Source organism: Nannobrachium achirus (assembly GCF_963921795.1).
Source record: "Nannobrachium achirus genome assembly, chromosome: 17".
NCBI classification, from domain to species: Eukaryota; Metazoa; Chordata; class Actinopteri; order Myctophiformes; family Myctophidae; genus Nannobrachium; species Nannobrachium achirus.
The window spans coordinates 26,117,034-26,135,867 of record NC_137824.1 but is presented as its reverse complement, the minus strand read 5'-3'; the positions used below and the strand labels follow the sequence as shown (position 1 = coordinate 26,135,867).

The 18,834-nt window shown below is 41.6% G+C and overlaps 1 protein-coding gene across 1 annotated transcript; it reads right to left on the bottom strand.

The window, feature by feature from the left end:
* Positions 1 to 11,548: 11,548 nt before the first annotated feature.
* Positions 11,549 to 12,558, bottom strand: map1lc3cl (microtubule-associated protein 1 light chain 3 gamma, like; the record flags this gene model as incomplete). The annotated part of the gene is made up of 4 exons (XM_080745754.1): positions 12,402 to 12,558; positions 12,258 to 12,313; positions 12,061 to 12,167; positions 11,549 to 11,735 (listed from the first exon to the last, which is right to left on the bottom strand). The coding sequence occupies exons 1-4, from the start codon at positions 12,457 to 12,459 to the stop codon at positions 11,549 to 11,551; spliced, it is 408 nt and encodes a 135-aa protein (XP_080601880.1). The 5' UTR covers positions 12,460 to 12,558.
* Positions 12,559 to 18,834: the final 6,276 nt, after the last annotated feature.

Here is an 18,834-nt window from a genome sequence, read left to right as displayed (position 1 = left end):
CCTTCCCTGTTCAAAGATATGAGCTCCGAAATGATGTGCAGTGTGTGGGTTATGGGTTGTGCACTGTGTGCACACAGTATATGAGGGATGGAAAGTAACTTTAACTGGTGCTTGCATGATAATATGTAGAAGCATCAATGTAAGAAATACCCATTTCGTTTAATGGCTATGGAGATACTGTGTACCGATCTGCATGATTTTTGGACAAAATCTGTAGGAGTACTGTCCAAAAATGTGTTCTACTCAAACCCGCCTCCTGGTGGCGCTGTAACAGGGCCAGACACTCAGACAGACACCAAAGGTGTGTAACCACCCCCTCCACCCCCCCCCGTCCCGTCCCGTCCCGTCCCGTCCCGTCCGTCCGCGCACGCACACACACATTTTGGCAAAGCTGTGATCTGAGTGGTTGGTTGGCCAAAACATGTATACAACTGTGTTATGGACCAATATTTATATAAAATATATATTTTGAAAAGCATGGTTGGGGCCCCTTTAAAAACGTACAAGAGTAGTTTCATTGAGTTAACCTTGATGTAGTCATGGTTATGATATGGGCCTTATTGCCAGGAGGTTCCCAGCTCAATCCCAGCAAGAGTAGTTCTAACCTTGTAGAATTTAGATGGAGAGTGAACATTTGTAAATGTGGACAAGAACCGCAAACCGTGAGCTTACAAACCACTGGCATAGCTCTGGTGCCACAGAAGCATAGAAAGTCTTGGTTATTATCCATGGTCAGTACTATAGTCAGCAGTCAGCATAGTTATTAAGCCTATCTGCACCATAGATCCCATCATGGTCAGTCAGTACCATGGAACATCTAACTGACAGGCCATGATCACGTGATTATAGTTTGGACACAATCTATTGAATAAATATAGCCATATAGGCTCATATTTGACTAGTGTTTTGCAGCATTATTTCAGTGGGTCCTGTTTCCAGTGGTTAGTTACTGCAGGTTTTACTTTACTCTTGTGTTCCTTTTATTTTGTAGGCATTATTGTTCCTAGTGTTCCCTGTCTACCCTTGTTACTGTTACCTGTCTTGTCTCACCTCCCATGTGCTTGCTCGTTTTCTCCACCTGTGTCCTGTAGTCTCTTAGCCAATCCATGTGTTGAGTGTCAGTTGTGTTCACCTGTGTCCGGTTAACCCTGTGAGTATTTAAACCCTCCTAGATTATTTCTCTGCCAGTACTTGAATGCTTTCACAGTGTTCAGTAGAAGTTATGTCTCTGTACATGCCTACGGTTGTTAATTCTTGTGATCCTGTGTTTGGTGGAATCAACCTTTGGGAATTTGTCCTGCTCTGCCTCTTGACTATCAACAGGAGTTGTCAGCTCCTGCATTGACATGGGAATATTCTATGAAAAATGTAATACTCTGAAAAATAGTCATACACTATTACAGTTAAGAAATGTATGTCATACTTCCTTGTGAGGCGAAATTGTTTGCAGTACAGCTATCAGTTGTTTATTTAAATGATTGGTATTTGTACAATAAACACTTGAAATGGAAGTGGTCGTTTTCAATATATGTCATTAGAGCAGCTCAAAGCAATGCAGTTCGGAAGTTTTCTTGAATCTTAATTTAGCTAATCAATGAAGCTGGGGTTATAATACCACAATGAGAAACTAGTTGCAAAGAGTCCTATTTTCTTATTCAACAGTCAAAAGTGAAAACCGTAAAAAATGCACTTGATTTAACAAAAACATTGAAACTGCAATAGTTTTGATCAGCTGAAACTAAGTTTCTATTATTATTATATTTTTTTTTAAACTAATTGTGCTTTCAATGAAAGTGAAATATCTGGGTGTTCTAATAAGATTGTTTTAAATAACCTAAATTGCAGTTGTCATAATGAACCCTGGTCATAAGAGGGTGTATCTAGTAGATTCAGTCATTCTGTCAGGGGTAGAGGTGTTTGCTGTGGATTTTCATCTATTGACCTGTTGGCTCTCCTTTTCACTTTAAATACAACCTCCGACCTATCTTAGTGTGAAAATCCTGGTGGTGCAGTGGTAAAGCAGAGGACTCACAACCTGAAGGTTGTGGGTTTGAATCTGACTACTGGAAAGTCTTTAACTTTGGTCTTTTTAAGGCGAAGAGCATGGAAGCAGCCCGCCTCCCTCATCATTCTCTCTTTTAGCTCCGGTAGGAGAGGGAGGGGCTTTGGAGGCAGCCCAACCTCTTTTTCACGCCCCTTTTAGCTCTGGTAGGAGAGGGAGGAGCATAGCTAAAGCCCACCCCCAGGGGGAGGAGTTTAATACTTTCGCATATTAATTATATAATTGGGTATTTATCAGATCCCTGTTTGGTTTTCTGAGGTATTTGATGGTTTAATTGTGTTTTTTTTATTTCCCCCATTGCAAGCTTGATTTCAAGCAGGTTATTTTATTGAGGGTTTTGAGATTTTTGTTGTTGGAGTTAGTTTTTTTTTTTTTTTTTAGTTGATTTTTAGTTTTGTTTGAGCTTTGAACCTACAACCTTTGGTACATGGACTTTTGACTTATCTTTTGAGCCACGCTGGCATGTAGATATAATCAGGAATGTAATACTTGACCCACGTTTTAGATTTCAAATGGACAGTGAAAATGTTCATCATGAGTTTTGAACCTACAACCTTTGGTACATGGACCTTTGACTTATCTTTTGAGCCACGCTGGCATGTATATATAATCGGGAATGTAATACTTGACCCACGTTTTAGATTTCAAATGGACAGTGAAAATGTTCATCATGAGTTTTGAACCTACAACCTTTGGTACATGGACCTTTGACTTATCTTTTGAGCCACGCTGGCATGTATATATAATCGGGAATGTAATACTTGACCCACGTTTTAGATTTCAAATGGACAGTGAAAATGTTCATCATGAGATTTGAACTTACAACCTTTGGTACATGGACCTTTGACTTATCTTTTGAGCCACGCTGGCATGTAGATATAATCGGGAATGTAATACTTGACCCACGTTTTAGATTTCAAATGGACAGTGAAAATGTTCATCTGAGGGAGGCGGGCTAAATCCATCCGACTCTTCTTATCGACAAAAAGTTGGAACTGCTATTGCCTGGATTCAAACACTCAAACTTCTGCTTACAAGTCCTGTGCTTTAGCTTCACACCACCAGGTCTTCTACACAAAAAATTAGTTTTAGGTCATATTTAAAGTCGAAGCAACAGACGGCAGGTCAAAACATACAAATATTTAAATATTCTCATATTTAATGTGGTGTTCTGTTTTTTCCATCATAAAGCTCATTTGGAGAAAGGTGCTATATAAATGCACCATTTACCATTTATATATAAGTAATTTGATAATTTACCAAAAATAGAAAAGTTGTGTTGTACTACAACCAAACGTAAATGCTAAACTAAAGAAATATCACTCATGGCATGCAGCATATGATATCACATTATTGAACAATTATAAGCTGAGCCACATAGTTATCAACTGCATTCAGTTTTTTAACTGATTCTAGACTAGACTGCCTAATTGACTTGAAACCTACATAAAATAGATTCCAACCACTTCCATTCCATGTCTTTGTTACAACGTAAAAACCTCAACTCAACCATTAATAAAGGCTATGCATGCATAAAGTGAAAGGCAAATCGAGTGATAATATGAGTGGCAAAGTGAGTTTAACATTGTTTAATGTCGTTTAATGCAATCAGATAGGACCTTTCAGTATGGGCTGTCAAGGCCAGAAAGTAGTCTTTGCCACTCAATAGGAGTTCCCGCATAACTTCCGGGTATGATGATGATGTCACGCACATAAAAACTCATATCATACGACACAACATACTGTAATAATACTGTCAAAAACATGAACCAATAATACAGTCAAAAACATGAACCTAACTAACCCTATGTCGTCAAAAAACACGACAAGGTGGGTTTTGATTTAATTTCATTATTGACACAAATGTATATTAATAAACGCCTGTCAAAAGGATTTCCATTGAGTAGTTTGCGCGCGCGTGTGTGTGTGTGTGTGTGTGTGTGTGTGTGTGTGTGTGTGTGTGTGTGTGTGTGTGTGTGTGTGTGTGTCTGTTGGGAGGAGAGCAGATATAATTATTACAGGAAAACAAAATGAATAATACATTAATTAATAACATTTCCAATTAACCATTCAATTAAAACTCATTCTTAGCCATTTACAATAGGCTTGTGCGCCTATACTGCCAGGAATTTTTTTAATTTCCAAGTTAGCTTTAATCTAACCCAACAGGGATCATATTGTTGTAGAATGTAGTACTAGTACTATCCACTAGAGTGTGCCCAACGATAATCTCCTAGAGTCTGGACTAGCGAGTGGACAGCAGTAGACCCATAATGGCGGCGCCCATTGGCGGCCATTATGTCTCCCGGTCCGCCGAACGGGAGCTATAAAACACGATCCGAACGTCGTGCGCACGCCATTTACACTCGTTTTTGCTCTTGAGTGACCAATCTGTCAGTCCAGCCATTTTTTTCCGAATGAAAATCGGTCTAAATATGGTAAAGTTTGATAAGAAAAACGTCAACATTCAATGCTGTAAAAAGGCCCATTCTATGTTATGGCCGAATGACTTCCGGGTTACGTCATCGATGATGTCACTTCCTTCGAATATGTAACTTTAGACTAAAATTAAGCTAGAAAGGTCATTTATAGCTCAAAAAATGTCAAAAAAATACCAAAATGATCAGAAAATGATCCCCAAGGCGACGTTTGGCGATCTGGCTGCCTCACCCTCCTCAAAATGGCGATGGAAGGCGATTTGGCTGGCTAAGAGTTAAAATAACAACCAATATGGGCGTATAGAACCAGTTTTCAATGTCCCAAATAGTGTAGTTTTGTGGTTTTAAGGGCAGTTCACACTTATTAAAATAAATAAAATGTCCATATACAGTATGGGCATTCCCAGATGATGGGGTTAGGGTACCCCATTAAGCCCATATATGGAGATCTCAGGCATCAAACCCAGACCCTGCTTGGCTTTACTAATTAACATACGTTTTATGCCCATATATGGAGATCCCTGTCCCAATGTCATCAATATTAAGGACATATCTGGGAATGCCCATATTTGGTAATGCCCATATATGGGCATGTTTTGACATGATAACATTGTTGACTATCATGCAGGGGTCTCCATATATGGGTAACTGGTCCTGGTACTGAAATGAAAGTATGAAAACCAGCAGATCATGTGAGTGCATGCATGCGTCAGTCAGTCCGTCACGCTCCATATGTGGCTAAGACGGTCCCTTTTATGCCCATTTATGGAGGTCCCTGATGTCATCAATATTAAGCCCATATCTGGGAATGCCCATATATGGACATATATTGTGTCAGTCTCTGTTGTTTCAGCACAACCTCGCTTCTCGCCCTTAGGGCGTCTTACTGGTAGTAAGGAGTATAAGGATCAGATCCTAGATCAGTGTCACCATCATGACATTTCACTTGATGATTGATTGTCATACAAATAATTGCACAACAATTTAATTTAATTTGTCCTTTGAACATTGGAAGGAATATATAAATTATAGGCCATATTTAATAATGTTATAGTCAAAATTAAAAGTAGTGGAAATAGCCAATCTACAAGCTCACAACGTGTCGCATTGTGAGCTTATAGATCAGATTTACATACTGTAGCTATATTTTTTGCAACATGGAGATGATTATGATGGCGATTATATCATAATTGTGTCTGCTGCCTATCAGTGACATTTCAACCAACCAATAGTAACAAAACAATAACATCAAACTGACTGATTTACCTATCATTAAAGCAGCATCATACATGTAAGAAAGAAGTGGTGAATCACTCTGTTTCATTTTTAAAAAATGATTCTAACATGAAGGACACATCCAGTCCAAAGGAACATTTATTTTTGTAGTTAGCTACACAAACTACATTTGTTTTTGTCCTGATTGCTTGCTGGAGTTGATTTTTAATCCTCAATGAAAGTATTGTCTGTGCTCACAGTTCCTCTGAACTGAAAACTTTAGACAGACTGCTGCCTGCAAGCAGTTTACCAACAAGATGAGTTTGGGTGAGCTAATGGTAGCAGGTCCTGAAAGCACACTATCCAAAACACCACAGCACTGTCAAAGGTCCCACTGTAGTCCTAGATTGGCTGATATTCCTTTAATTTGTGATATTCCTTTAATGTATGTATTTCATATACAGTATTAAGCCATAGATCACTCCTATGTCCTCCTGTGTCGGTGACATTGTGAAATGTAAGTAATATCATCACAGCCATTCTAGGGCTGAAGTTGTCAGATAGCGTCCATACTCACTTAGTTAGAAACCCGTCTCCCACACACTCTCTTCTCCTCCAGGTTAGTTAGTTAGGTTAGTTGACCAGCCACAGTCCATCTGGTAGTTATTAATGTCAGCTGGTTATGGTAGAAATACTGAGTGAAAATCCAGCTCCAAACACACGGACATGCTGATACATCCACACTGATATTAATACCTGGCTCTTCATTTGGTGACAACATTTAACAGATTATTTAATTCATAAACATCTGTTTTCACCTGTTCAGAATGTTTTCCTTCCTGCTTTTTGAATTGAGTCCCACCCAGCTAGAGTTGATTGGCACCTGGATGCCCAATGACATTGCTTAAAAGAAATTATGTCTGACCAAGTAGCTGCATGTCTGCCCACTAGTGGACATGGTGCTTTAGTGCAGCTGCAGTGAAATGGGAAACCTGGGTACAAATCACCATCTGAACTCTAGAGAGCTGTGCCCTGAGTTTCTGACAGGTAATAAAGTGGTCTAATGATCTGACTTTCAGCTGAGAGGTTCCATATTCAAACCCCAGACTACCATAGTTTGATGATGGAATAATTTGGAATGTCTTTGTAAAGATATGCATGAGTAACTCAAAATGTCTTTGAAAATGCACTGGGCACCCAAGGTATGTGTGTTTGGGCGGCTTAATTGGAAAAGTTCTTGACTCATCAATCGACGGTCATGGGATCAAATCCCAGCACCAGTTTAACTTTATGATCTATCAATCAAGTTCTCTATCCACCTGATTCCATTTCAGGATTGGATTTGAACTGGCACACTCCTGTAGGGGAATTTTATGGATGTCACATGATGTATCCATTGTGCCATCATACCAGGACAATTCACCCTTTGTCAAGTCCCGCCCGTTGTCGCGCTCCTCTTCACACCCATTGGTTGCTGTGTCTTGGTGGGACATTCGGTGGGACACTCCATCCACTACCATTGTAATTCAGTTGCTTCATATTGTTATTTGGTGTATTCAATTCTCATTTCAAACTTGGTTTCAGTGAAATGGAGCTGCTCAGTGGCAGCTTGACTCAGCATGTTTTTAAATGTTTTTATTTCTCCAAAAGTTATGTTTTAGCAAATTCAACATAAAAAAGGCGGAACCAGGGCGGGACAAGGCAGGTAGAGCCTGCTGGTTGGTCAGTCAGGGACTAACCAGAAGGCTAACAAAGGGTGAATTCACTTTACCTTCTGTTCTCATTACAAGTTGTCCCTCTGGTATTCAGCCTGCAAAGATATAGCTTAACAGTAAAGATTAGAATGGGATTCAAACACTCAGCCTCTGGTTTTTACATGCAGCATCTCAACATTTTGAGCTATCAGCATGTTACAAATTCTTAGCTTTTCTTCTGATTTGAATTTCTGTCTATACTCTCTCTCAAACTAGGTGGAGGTGACTGGATTTGAACCAGTACACACCTACACGGTATTCTATAGGCCTATATAGGCTATGTCATGTGATTGAGCCATTGTCCAACTTAATTAACTCAGCTTTCTGTAGCCTACTCCTTTAAAGTTGTTCTTCTGGTAGTCAGCCTGCATGCTTGAAACTTTTACTTTGAAATAATTTGTAGTTTTTTAAATATTTAACTTTACATGCCCAATGCATTGTCAATGGAAAAGTACAAATGTTGTGATGCTCCTAGCAGCTTTGTGCTGTATATGCAGACTATGGACTGTGGAGTAGAGGGGGCCAAGGGGGGGTCTTGTTTATCTGTAAAAAACTAAAAATAACAATTATTTTGTGCCTGGACAAATGAATGGGAAAAGTGCCTCAACAAGTTGATGTCAAGCCTTGGGGGTGGTTTGGACTAAGAGATGCAAGTCTTGACGAGTGATAGGGTAGCAATCTAATTATTGGACTCTCAGCACAGAGATTCCATGATCGAATCCTAGGCTATGCTCCTACTGTTTTGCTATTTCACAATGCTATTTGTGACTGCCAGTTAGTTGATTATGTAAAGAGGTTCTTGACACCTTTGATCAAATGTGGGAGGCGGTGGGGGCACATAGCACAAAAATAGAATACTTCCGTCTTATAACCTTGAGTCCACTGTTGTCAAAATAGATCATTTATTGCTGGTAGCAGCACACTGAATGTCTCGAGGTTATCCTTATTTTGCTTTGGCAACATATTCACTGGGTTGCTGGAATTCCCACAGTAGTGTGAAGTGAGTGTGTGTGTGTGTGTGTGTGTGTGTGTGTGTGTGTGTGTGTGTGTGTGTGTGTGTGTGTGTGTGTGTGTGTGTGAGAGAGGTCTTCCCCTCAGTTCTTCTCCTGTATATCTTTCTTTTACCCCACTTCCTTTTTCCTGTTTTCTGTTGGTACGTCTATCATCTTGTCTGTCTCTCTTTCTCTCTTTCCTTGCCTCTCTTTCCTTATTTTGTCTCTGTCAATCTCCCCTTCTCTTCCAGTTTACGGGTCACAGTTGTCCTTGAAATGTCTAAAAATAGTTCCACAGCTTCTCCCATCGTCTCTTGTACTCTTTACCCATCCCCGTCTGACACACTGACCCCCGAAGATAGTTGACTAGTTCAGGCTTATATAACATGGCTATGTGCACAGAGATGGCATCTCAGACCCAGGTGAGGAATGTGTGTGTGTGTGTGTGTGTGTGTGTGTGTGTGTGTGTGTGTGTGTGTGTGTGTGTGTGTGCGTGCGTGCGTGCTAATGTGCTTGCATGTGGTCATGTGGCATGTTTGAATGCAGATGTATGATATTCAAATAACACTAGGTTCCCATGGTAACGCAGGCATAGCTTTACATAACAGGCCATTTCTGCTCATCCAGAGTCAAGAGACTTGATTAGTATTCTATTTTAGAACAATCAAACATGTTAGGCGTACACGTACAAATGTTCTAAAACAGATTTCATATCAAGTCTTTATTCATTCTATTTTTAAAATTGTCTATAAGTCGTTCATGACTGTGACTGCCTGGCTGACTGTCTTTCATCAGCTATGGGGATTCAAAATGTGGACTAAATAAATGGAGATCAGTTAGCTGTAAAGGTACAGCCTCATGTAAAATCGGTGGTCACAAAAGCATGGCTTTCAACCACTTAAACCCCATATGCTGAGCAGTGTCCCTCAGGGCTCTATACTAGTTTCTTTTCTGTTTTCACACTTCTTTAAATATCTTCGCAGAAAATAGCTGATTGCGACACGTTATGTGCTTGTCGAGCTGCAATGTTTTCAGAGAATACAGATGCGGGGGTTGAAGTGGTTAAACCTATACACAATTTTATACACCACATACATTTAAAAAAAGGAAAGCAAATGTATTAAAAGAATGAGAATGTCTTTATTTTGACAGCTGGATAGAAACCACATCAGCTTGACATAAAACCAATGCCTAAGTCATCACTGAGAGTGTATTCCAACGAACCATGTGCAAGACAAGACAAGAGCACAATTTCACATTTTTTGAGGGAAAGACAGAATGGAAAATAGGAAGAAGATAAGTGCTACGAACGAGACTGATGACCAACAGACGCTCAGTGAATCTTCGAGAAGGGGGTGGATGAAGGTACAGAAGACAGGAGAGGGAGGAGGAATGGAGGTTCAGGAGGAGGCAGGGATTGGGGTGTAATTGGACATTTTAAAAGGGCTACTTCGATACCTAGAAGTTCAGTCTGTTACTTCTCGTCACCGGACAGGCACTGGTTACAATAACGATTGGGGGTACAGTCAAGTGGTTAATCGAACTAATCAATTTAATCGATTATTTTAAAAAATTGATAAACAATAATTTAATAAAAATCAATAATCAATCCCTATTTTGGGTATGTCATCATAGGCAAACATTTTTGAAAAGATTCAAAGGTGTCAAAAATATTGAAAGAAACTGATCTACAAGCTCGCACTGCGTCACACAACTCAATGTGAGCATCAGATTGGCTATTTTCACTATTCTTACATAACACCATTTGCGACTAAGTATGAAATAGCCGGTCTTAAAGGTGTAGTTCACCCCCAAAATGACTTTTTTTCTATTGATTACTCACGCCATGGAGACCTGAGTTCAATAATATGGTATTGTATTTGTCGCATTCCTAAGACAAAAAAGTGGATATAGTAAATTTACCCCCATTGATTCCAGATGGGGTCCCCATTTGGGTATATTTATTGTACTCAAATTATTGTCTTAGGAATGTGACAAAAAACTAAAAAATATTGTTGAACTCAAGTCTCCATGGCGTGAGTAATCATTAATCAATAGAAAAAAAGTAATTTTGGGGGTGAACTACTCCTTGGTGGTTAATCGATTCACTTAGGCTATATATATTTTATAAAAAAAAACAGGCATCTCCATTATTCGTTTATCAAAACAGAATCAATAGAATTGCAAAGCAAATAATCGATATTATAGCCCTAATGATGCTATCTAACATGTAGTGAATGTTGTCGTATAAACCCTTTGTATCCTGATATTGTAACCAGTAACCAGAGAAATATAACTAAAAATGTCATAGTATCTCTTTAAGCTTCAGGATTGACCTCAGAGTACTCACAAAACACAATCACCATTGTATGTCTTTGGTAGAGTATCCAACTCCTATCTAAAATGATACGCAGGCTGCCACAAAGCGTCCTGTCTGGTCAATGGAGCAACAGGCTAATCAATCTACTGACTTTCCATGCAAATTAAAGAGGTAGTTCACCCCCCAAATTACTTTTTTTCGATCGATTACACAACCCATGGAGACTTGAATTCATGGATTTTTTGTTTTTGTCCAATTCCCAAGCCAATAATTTGATGACCAGCAGTGGTTCCCAATGGAGACACAAAGAGCCTGCTTTGTTACCCTATGGAGACACAAAGAGTCTCCTCAAATTATTGGCTTGCGACAAAAACAAGAGTGAGTAATCGATAGAAAAAAACGTTATTTCAGGGGTAAACTATCCCTTTAAGAGTCTTTTATTCTATTAGCTCCTAATGGAATCAAATAATGTATAATTTGTCCTGTCCGTTCTGTCTGGTCTTAGCTTAACTGTCAAAGTGCCAGACAGAAAAGGAGGAAAAGGACCATCAAGGTACATTGATTTGTAATGCTGTAGTGCCAGCGGGTCCCTTGAGGTAGGTTGGTATGCAGGTAGGGCAGAGAGTGGACAAAACCTGACTGGCTTGGATTGTTTTGCTTCATTTCGGTTTGGTTTGGTTCAGTTCTGCCTAACCTGTCTCAGCTCTGTGTTTTACTCCAGTCCTCCAGGTTACTTCATTCCTGCTCAGGTGCACTTGGCGCTGGGCTCAGCAGGGTGGCGTGGCCCCTGGGTGAGCCCCAAACATTTCCTGCGAGGCATAAGTGATGTAGAGGAAGCCATCGGTGTCGCTGTACTGGGAATAGACCTCACCCATGCTGGCAGACATGCAGGACATGCTCTTCTCTGAGACCAGGAGGAACAGGGCTTGGGTTGCTTCCAGATAAATCTTATTCCTGACAGGAAAGAAAAGGAAGGTCTGAGAGGCGATGACAGATGTAGAGCAATATGTGGTCTACTAATTTCAGGAGACAGGACCGAGCAAACAAAGTGTAAATGAACATAAATAATGGCAAGTCCAAGCTACACAGTGAATACCGGAGTCAATTACTCTGCAATATAAAAATAAACCTTTCTGTGCTGTTGTACTGTTTGTTGAGTAAAACCATCACAAGAGTATCAAATAGCTGATTACTGAGAGCTAATAGCCTATAGAGGTTAAAAACGATGCATACACTTCACACGCACGCACAACCACTCGCATCCTTCACATATCCTTACCTGAGCAGGCAGAGGAACTGACCCAGTGTAAGCTCGAAAGGAACAAGGAACTTTGTCTTGTCCAATAGGGGAAGTGTCTTTTCACGGATATACCGTTCCACGATTACCTGCAAACAAATAAACATTGGTGATCAACTAGCAGTGCAATCCAACAAAATCTACTATAACTGCTGAACAAATAAATACAAGCTACTCACAGGTAGCTTGTTTGGGAATTTGGAGCGAATATTGCACACTTCATCTTGTCTTGTTGCTGTAAAGTAAGGAATGAGTTTGAGTAAGTAACAAATAAACCCATCTTGATTCTTGATCTGAGATAAGATATTTTCTGAATGACTTACCAAGGCATTTCCTTTGTTTAAAGGGCATCATCTCCATGGATTTCTCATAGGGTGCCATGTTTGATGCTTGGGGTGGTTTGCTGAGACCAGAGGTGATGGAGGTAGTAGTGTTACTTGTGGTGGTCTTGCCCGGGCTGACGGTAGTAGTCCCCTCGGGTGGAAGGCAGCAAACCCCACTGGACTGCTGGCTCCACTTAGCTTTTATAGCCCAGGGCAGGGAGGGGTCGAAATGTGACACCAACAAACAAAGGCACACTCCTTGTCCTGGTGACCAGCCTGTGGTGTGTGTGTGTGTGTGTGTGTGTGTGTGTGTGTGTGTGTGTGTGTGTGTGTGTGTGTGTGTGTGTGTGTGTTCTTGCCCTTATCATTAGTTCAGACCAGCTTCACACATACTAGTTACCTCAGAGAGTGTTCTCACATCTAGCCGAGACATTGGTTCTGCTGACACACTCACACACAAACATACACACACATAACATACACACAAATACACAAGCAAACATGTACACACGCAAATTTAATTAGGGCATCCCAGCCATGCAAATGTAATTAGGGCATCCCGACCACTGAGAAGTATAAATGGAACATAATAATAAGGCTGTTAGATAACAGTGTCACCACTATCTATACTCCAACACCTTCCTCTTGGGGACATATTGCATTGACTTACATTTACCTTATGAAACAACTCAAATCAATCCAGGTTATCCAGGATTAAGACAACAATTATGCCCCCAGTTAGACATGCATCTATCAATTGTTTTGATGTCCACAATTTGTGGGCTCATCAGGAAGACTCCCCCAACCTCCCCCCGGCCATTTGAGCTACATATAGTTGCTCAGTGTTGTGCACATATTATTGTTCCCGCCAGGCCAAGTCCTTCTGTGGACAGCTAAACTAATCTCCGATTCTCCGGCACCATTGGCTTGATGTCAGCAAAACTGCACACACACTCCCTGGATGCAGAGAAGAACCTCTGCCCCAGATTTTTTGGACAGTACTCCTACAGATTTTGTCCAGAAATCACACAAATAGACAGTACTGATTGGCAACTCTGGCCCACAAGAACCTGCCTGACCTGGCGGAGACCAGCACTTATACTACATCGAACAACAGTGTTGCTTGCCAAAAATAACGTTTATTCTGTTACCACAAGATTAAGCTTGAATGAGGGATGATGAATTTCAGTTAACAGAGAGGAAAGGAGGAGATGGGAAAGGGATAATCAAGGGACAGTGATTTGTGAAGAAGTGCCAGGTGGGTTCATTTCAGTTCATTTCTGCTGACGTGCACTTGGCACTATAGGCTCAGCCAGTGGTGGACAATGTATGTTTACTGAAGTAAATACTCAAGTTTTTAAAATAAATTAGCGTGCTATATTCACTATATTTGAAATAGGGATATTTCATTTACAAACATGTTTGGGATCATTTTAACGCCTACTCTGGCTTTTGTGAGCAGCCCAGACCGTCTTTTTATTTCCTTCTTCTTTTAGTTGCTTGGGCTTGGGAAAATATTGTGGCATGGTAATGCTGGACAGTCAAAGTGGGTGACAATGTTATCACAAGAAAAGACAAAATTACCTACTTTGCATCTTAGAGGCAAATCTTTCCGGTGACAAAATGGCAACTAAAGTAATCAAAAACATAAAAAGAACTTGTTTGTACAGGATCCCCCGCTGGTCAGTAAGAACATTCTGAAGAGTCTATCAGGAGCACTCATTCAATCCTTCTATGACTATGGAGTCCACGTACTGTATGGTACTGTACTAGCGCCACAAAGCCAAGGCTTCAAAATAAACTGTTTAGGCTACTGCTTAACCTACCATCTCTGACTCATCTTAACCCTGATCATTTTGAAAGGGTGGGATGGCTCAAGTTGACAGAGCTTCTTGCAATGGGCCTGGTGTAAACTACACCACTAAGATAGCCATGTAGGCTACCTTGTCAAAATATTTACAATTTATAATTTCAAAACGTCAAGGATTTTCACAATCACAACACCAGCTCCACAAGTCACGTCGTACCCAGATTTGGCTCAAACAAAGGGTTGAATTAGTTCTCCTGCTATTCCGCAAAATGTGGAATACCATAGATCTGTCCGATATTTCCGTTTCTGATTGGCTAAGATTGGCCTCCAAACTTTGCAGGATTGGTCAGTTTTGAACAAAATGCCTCAAATCATGAACACGGCTTGCCCTTTCTGTGAAACTTTGCAGTTTGCATGCACATTCCCACTATGTCGAGGAACAAATGCCACCCTTTTGACATTGGCCTGTTATGGCCTGTTTCGAACAAAATCATGCAAGCAGCGTCCGTGAAAGGCCGAAGAAGACCTGGCACCATTTTCACATTGGCCTATTATAACGCCACCAGGAGGCCAGAATAACCTTCATGACCTGGTGGAGACCTGCATGTGCTGGAGTCCCCATCATGAACTGCCACAGTCCTCCTATGAGGCACAGAGTAGAGAATAATTGTGCTATTTTATCATGAACATTAGTGAGGATCAATTATTGCGACCGTAGGTCGCACTTACTATCAAAACCTGCACAAACTGTCAGTCTGTCTGTCTGTCCGTCTGTCTGTCACACGTCACACTATTGCCCTGCTCATATCTCCGCAACCGTTGCCCCGATCCATGCCAAATTTTGCACACACGCTCCTTGGCTGCCAAACTACAACCTCCAAGGACCCCCGGAGCTCCAGGGACCCCCAGGTCCCTGGGGGACCCCCAGATGTAAAAAATGACCAAATGTGCAAAAATGACCAAATGACCACCCCAACGGGGCTGCTCACGGGGAATTCCCGGGGACCACCGACTCCTGGTGCTCCAGAACGGATGCAAAAGTGGTGGCGCCCCCAGTGGAGGACCCCCTCCACTGCAGCTCACATAAAATGCCGTAACTCGGGCTAGGAGGGTCCGGGAGAGCCGGGGCCGGTACCTATTCGTCCGCCAAGGCAACGCGGACACCCCACCCCTCATTTCTCACATGGCCCTCTTCTAGCGCCACCATGAGGCCGATTTTTAAAACACATTTTTGGACACTGTTCCTACAGTTTTTGCCCTAAAATCACGCAAATCGCTACACAGTATGTCTACACTCATCCCATCACCATGAATCTGTCCCATATAGCGCCACCTTCAGGCCGATTTTTAAAAACACATTTTTGGACACTGCTCCTACAGATTTTGCCCTAAAATCACGAAAATCACTACACAGCATGTCTACACTCATGTCATCAACATGGATCAGGAAGATTTTGGAAAAACAAATTTTTGCCCTATTTGTGGATTAGGGAGTCTTACTGGTATGAATATAGGTTGAAAAGTGATGAAGTCGTCCTTTAAGTAATTTTTTTTAGTATCTGTAGGCTACTTTTCTTGAGTATGATACTTATGACTTTAACTCCACTACATTTCAAAGACAAATACTCTCTACTCCACTGTTTTTCTAGGAACCGAAAAAGTACATTATGAATTAACCAATTCCAATAGTGAAGATAGCAGATACTAATATTAATTATTTCAATATTGATATTAAAAAGAAAATGCAACTCTTACTTTTGTATCCTTAAAGTGTTTTTAAAAGCAATAGTCAGCTACTTTAAACTCAAGCATAACGAATTTGACAACTTGCACTTGTAGTGGACTAATACTTGACCAGAAGTACAATTCTTGATTGATTGAAGACTTTATTAGAAGTTTGCATAGGAAAAGGTACAGTTTCATGATGGTACAGTTCACTGGTACAAGGTCTACTAAAAGGAGATCCATGAAAAGACTAAGCTTATTTCCACAGGAAACCATTAAAGTATCTCATATAACATTGAATGACAGACGAATAGAACACAGTACTATGCAGTAGATATGTAAATAAAATAAAATGAAAGAACAAAAAAAATAAAACAGTAAGTCTAAACAAACAGAAAGTATACAAGGTGCACCAAGGGACAGGGGAGGGTAGGGCTGGGCTAGGTTTTTTTTTTTACCAGTTGCGAACGGCTGCTGCCTGTAAGTGTTTTTTCAGGGCAATTTTAAAGGATGCTAGTGACCCACACTCCTCTATGGCCTTCGGTAAGGCTTTCCACATTTTGGTGGTATAGCAGAAGAACGAGTTTGACCCTTTGTTGGTTTTGACTCTGGGTTGAAAGTGATCTGTGGCGCTGCCTCTGGTGTTGTAATTGCGACCGTCAGGTCGCAGTTACTGCCAAAACCTCCACCGGCTGTCTGTCAGTCAGTCAGTCAGTCTGTCCGTCATGTCACACTTTTCCCCAACTCATATCTCCGCCACTGTTGCCCCAATACATGCCAAACTTTGCACATACACTCTTTGCCTGCCAATCCACAACCTCCACCCCTCCAGGGACCCCCGGAGCTCCAGGGACCCCCATGCAGGGACCCACAGAAAACTGCAAAAATGATCAAATGCCGTAACTCGGGCTAGGAGCGACCGGGAGAGCCGGGGCCGGTACCCACGCGTCCGCCTTGGCGGTGCCAAAAGAGCCATCAACATGAATCTGTCCCATATAGCGCCACCATTAGGCCAATTTTTTCAAACACATTTTTGTACACTGCTCCTACAGATTTTGCCCTAAGATCACGGAAATCGGTACACAGTATGTCTACACTCATGTCATCAACATGGATCTGTCCCATATAGCGCCACCATCAGGCCGATTTTTTCAAACACATTTTTGGACACTGCTCCTACAGATTTTGCCCTAAAATCACGCAAATCGGTACACAGTATGTCTACACTCATGTCATCAACATGGATCGGTCCCATATAGCGCCACCATCAGGTCGATCTTTTCAAACACATTTTGGACACTGCTCCTACAGATTTTGCCCTGAAATCACGCAAATCGGTACACAGTATTTCTACACTCATGGCATCAACATAGATCTGTCCCATATAGCGCCACCATCTCGCAGATTTTTTAAAACACATTTTTGGACACTGCTCCTACAGATTTTGCCCTAAAATCACGCTGAGACCTGACGGTCGCTTATCTCCCGATTAGGGAGTCTCACTGGTTATTATGGACATCCTTAACGTTTATAAAGTATTTTGACAGACTTGGGTATCATAGTGGTGTAGTGTATCTTATTGCTGTTGTCATCTACTCTGAGCCACCCCACTCTTAACTGGTGAGTAGCGGTGAGGTGAGTCTGATAGGGAAGGTTAAGCAGGACCCTGTTTATTTTGGGCTGTTTGGAGTTCTTTGACCCAAGTAGGCTATTAGGGTTGAGTAGGCTACTTTGTCCACCTTTGATGAAGACAAGCTGAAGAATGGAGAGGCTTGTTTAATAGCATTCAAGGTCTAGGTTCAACTTCAGGCTATGCAATAGCAAAGATCGCCCTCTGCTGGTTGAACACTACATTTGGATTGCATTGTATCAACTTGTATGTGCTGTACTGTACTAGCCTGGGGCCAGCCTAGATACTAATGCATCTAGCTAACTAACTGCAGTATCTATCATCCCTACCTTGTTTTCACATGGCTGGGATGTCTATAGCTCCAGCTAGGCTAGTACTGTACCACCAGGCCATGGGGGGTGATTAGAGGCAGTGTGTGCAGTATGTTATTAACCTAAACACGTACAGTATAATCAGCACTTCAGACAGCAGTTTCAGGAGCCACGACAACTTTGAAAGGAAACAATATTTAGAGCACTCGTCACGTTATATTATAGGTCTATTACACTATACACAATATTTTGTTCTTGCGTCAGATTATACATTAGGTTTCCTGCATTCACATCCTTTAATGTTTAGTTATGCACATGGCCTCGACTGGCCCTGTCTTCCTGGGTCCATGGTAGCCTAGCTGGGCTAGACATCCCAGCCATGTTAAAACCAGTAAGACTCCCTAATCGGGAGATAAGCGACCGTAGGTCGCTTATCTCCACAAATAGGGCAAAAAATTGTTTTTCCAAAATCTTCCTGATCCATGTTGATGACATGAGTGTAGACATGCTGTGTAGTGATTTTCGTGATTTTAGGGCAAAATCTGTAGGAGCAGTGTCCAAAAATGTGTTTTAAAAATCGGCCTCATGGTGGCGCTAGAAGAGGGCCATGTGAGAAATGAGGGTTGGGGTGTCCGCGTTGCCTTGGCGGACGAATAGGTACCGGCCCCGGCTCTCCCGGACCCTCCTAGCCCGCGTTACGGCATTTTATGTGAGCTGCAGTGGAGGGGGTCCTCCACTGGGGGCGCCACCACTTTTGCATCCGTTCTGGAGCACCAGGAGTCGGTGGTCCCCGGGAATTCCCCGTGAGCAGCCCCGTTGGGGTGGTCATTTGGTCATTTTTGCACATTTGGTCATTTTTTACATCTGGGGGTCCCCCAGGGACCCCCAGATGGGGGGTTTGGCAGCCAAGGGGGGGGTTTGGCAGCCAAGGAGCGTGTGTGCAAAATTTGGCATGGA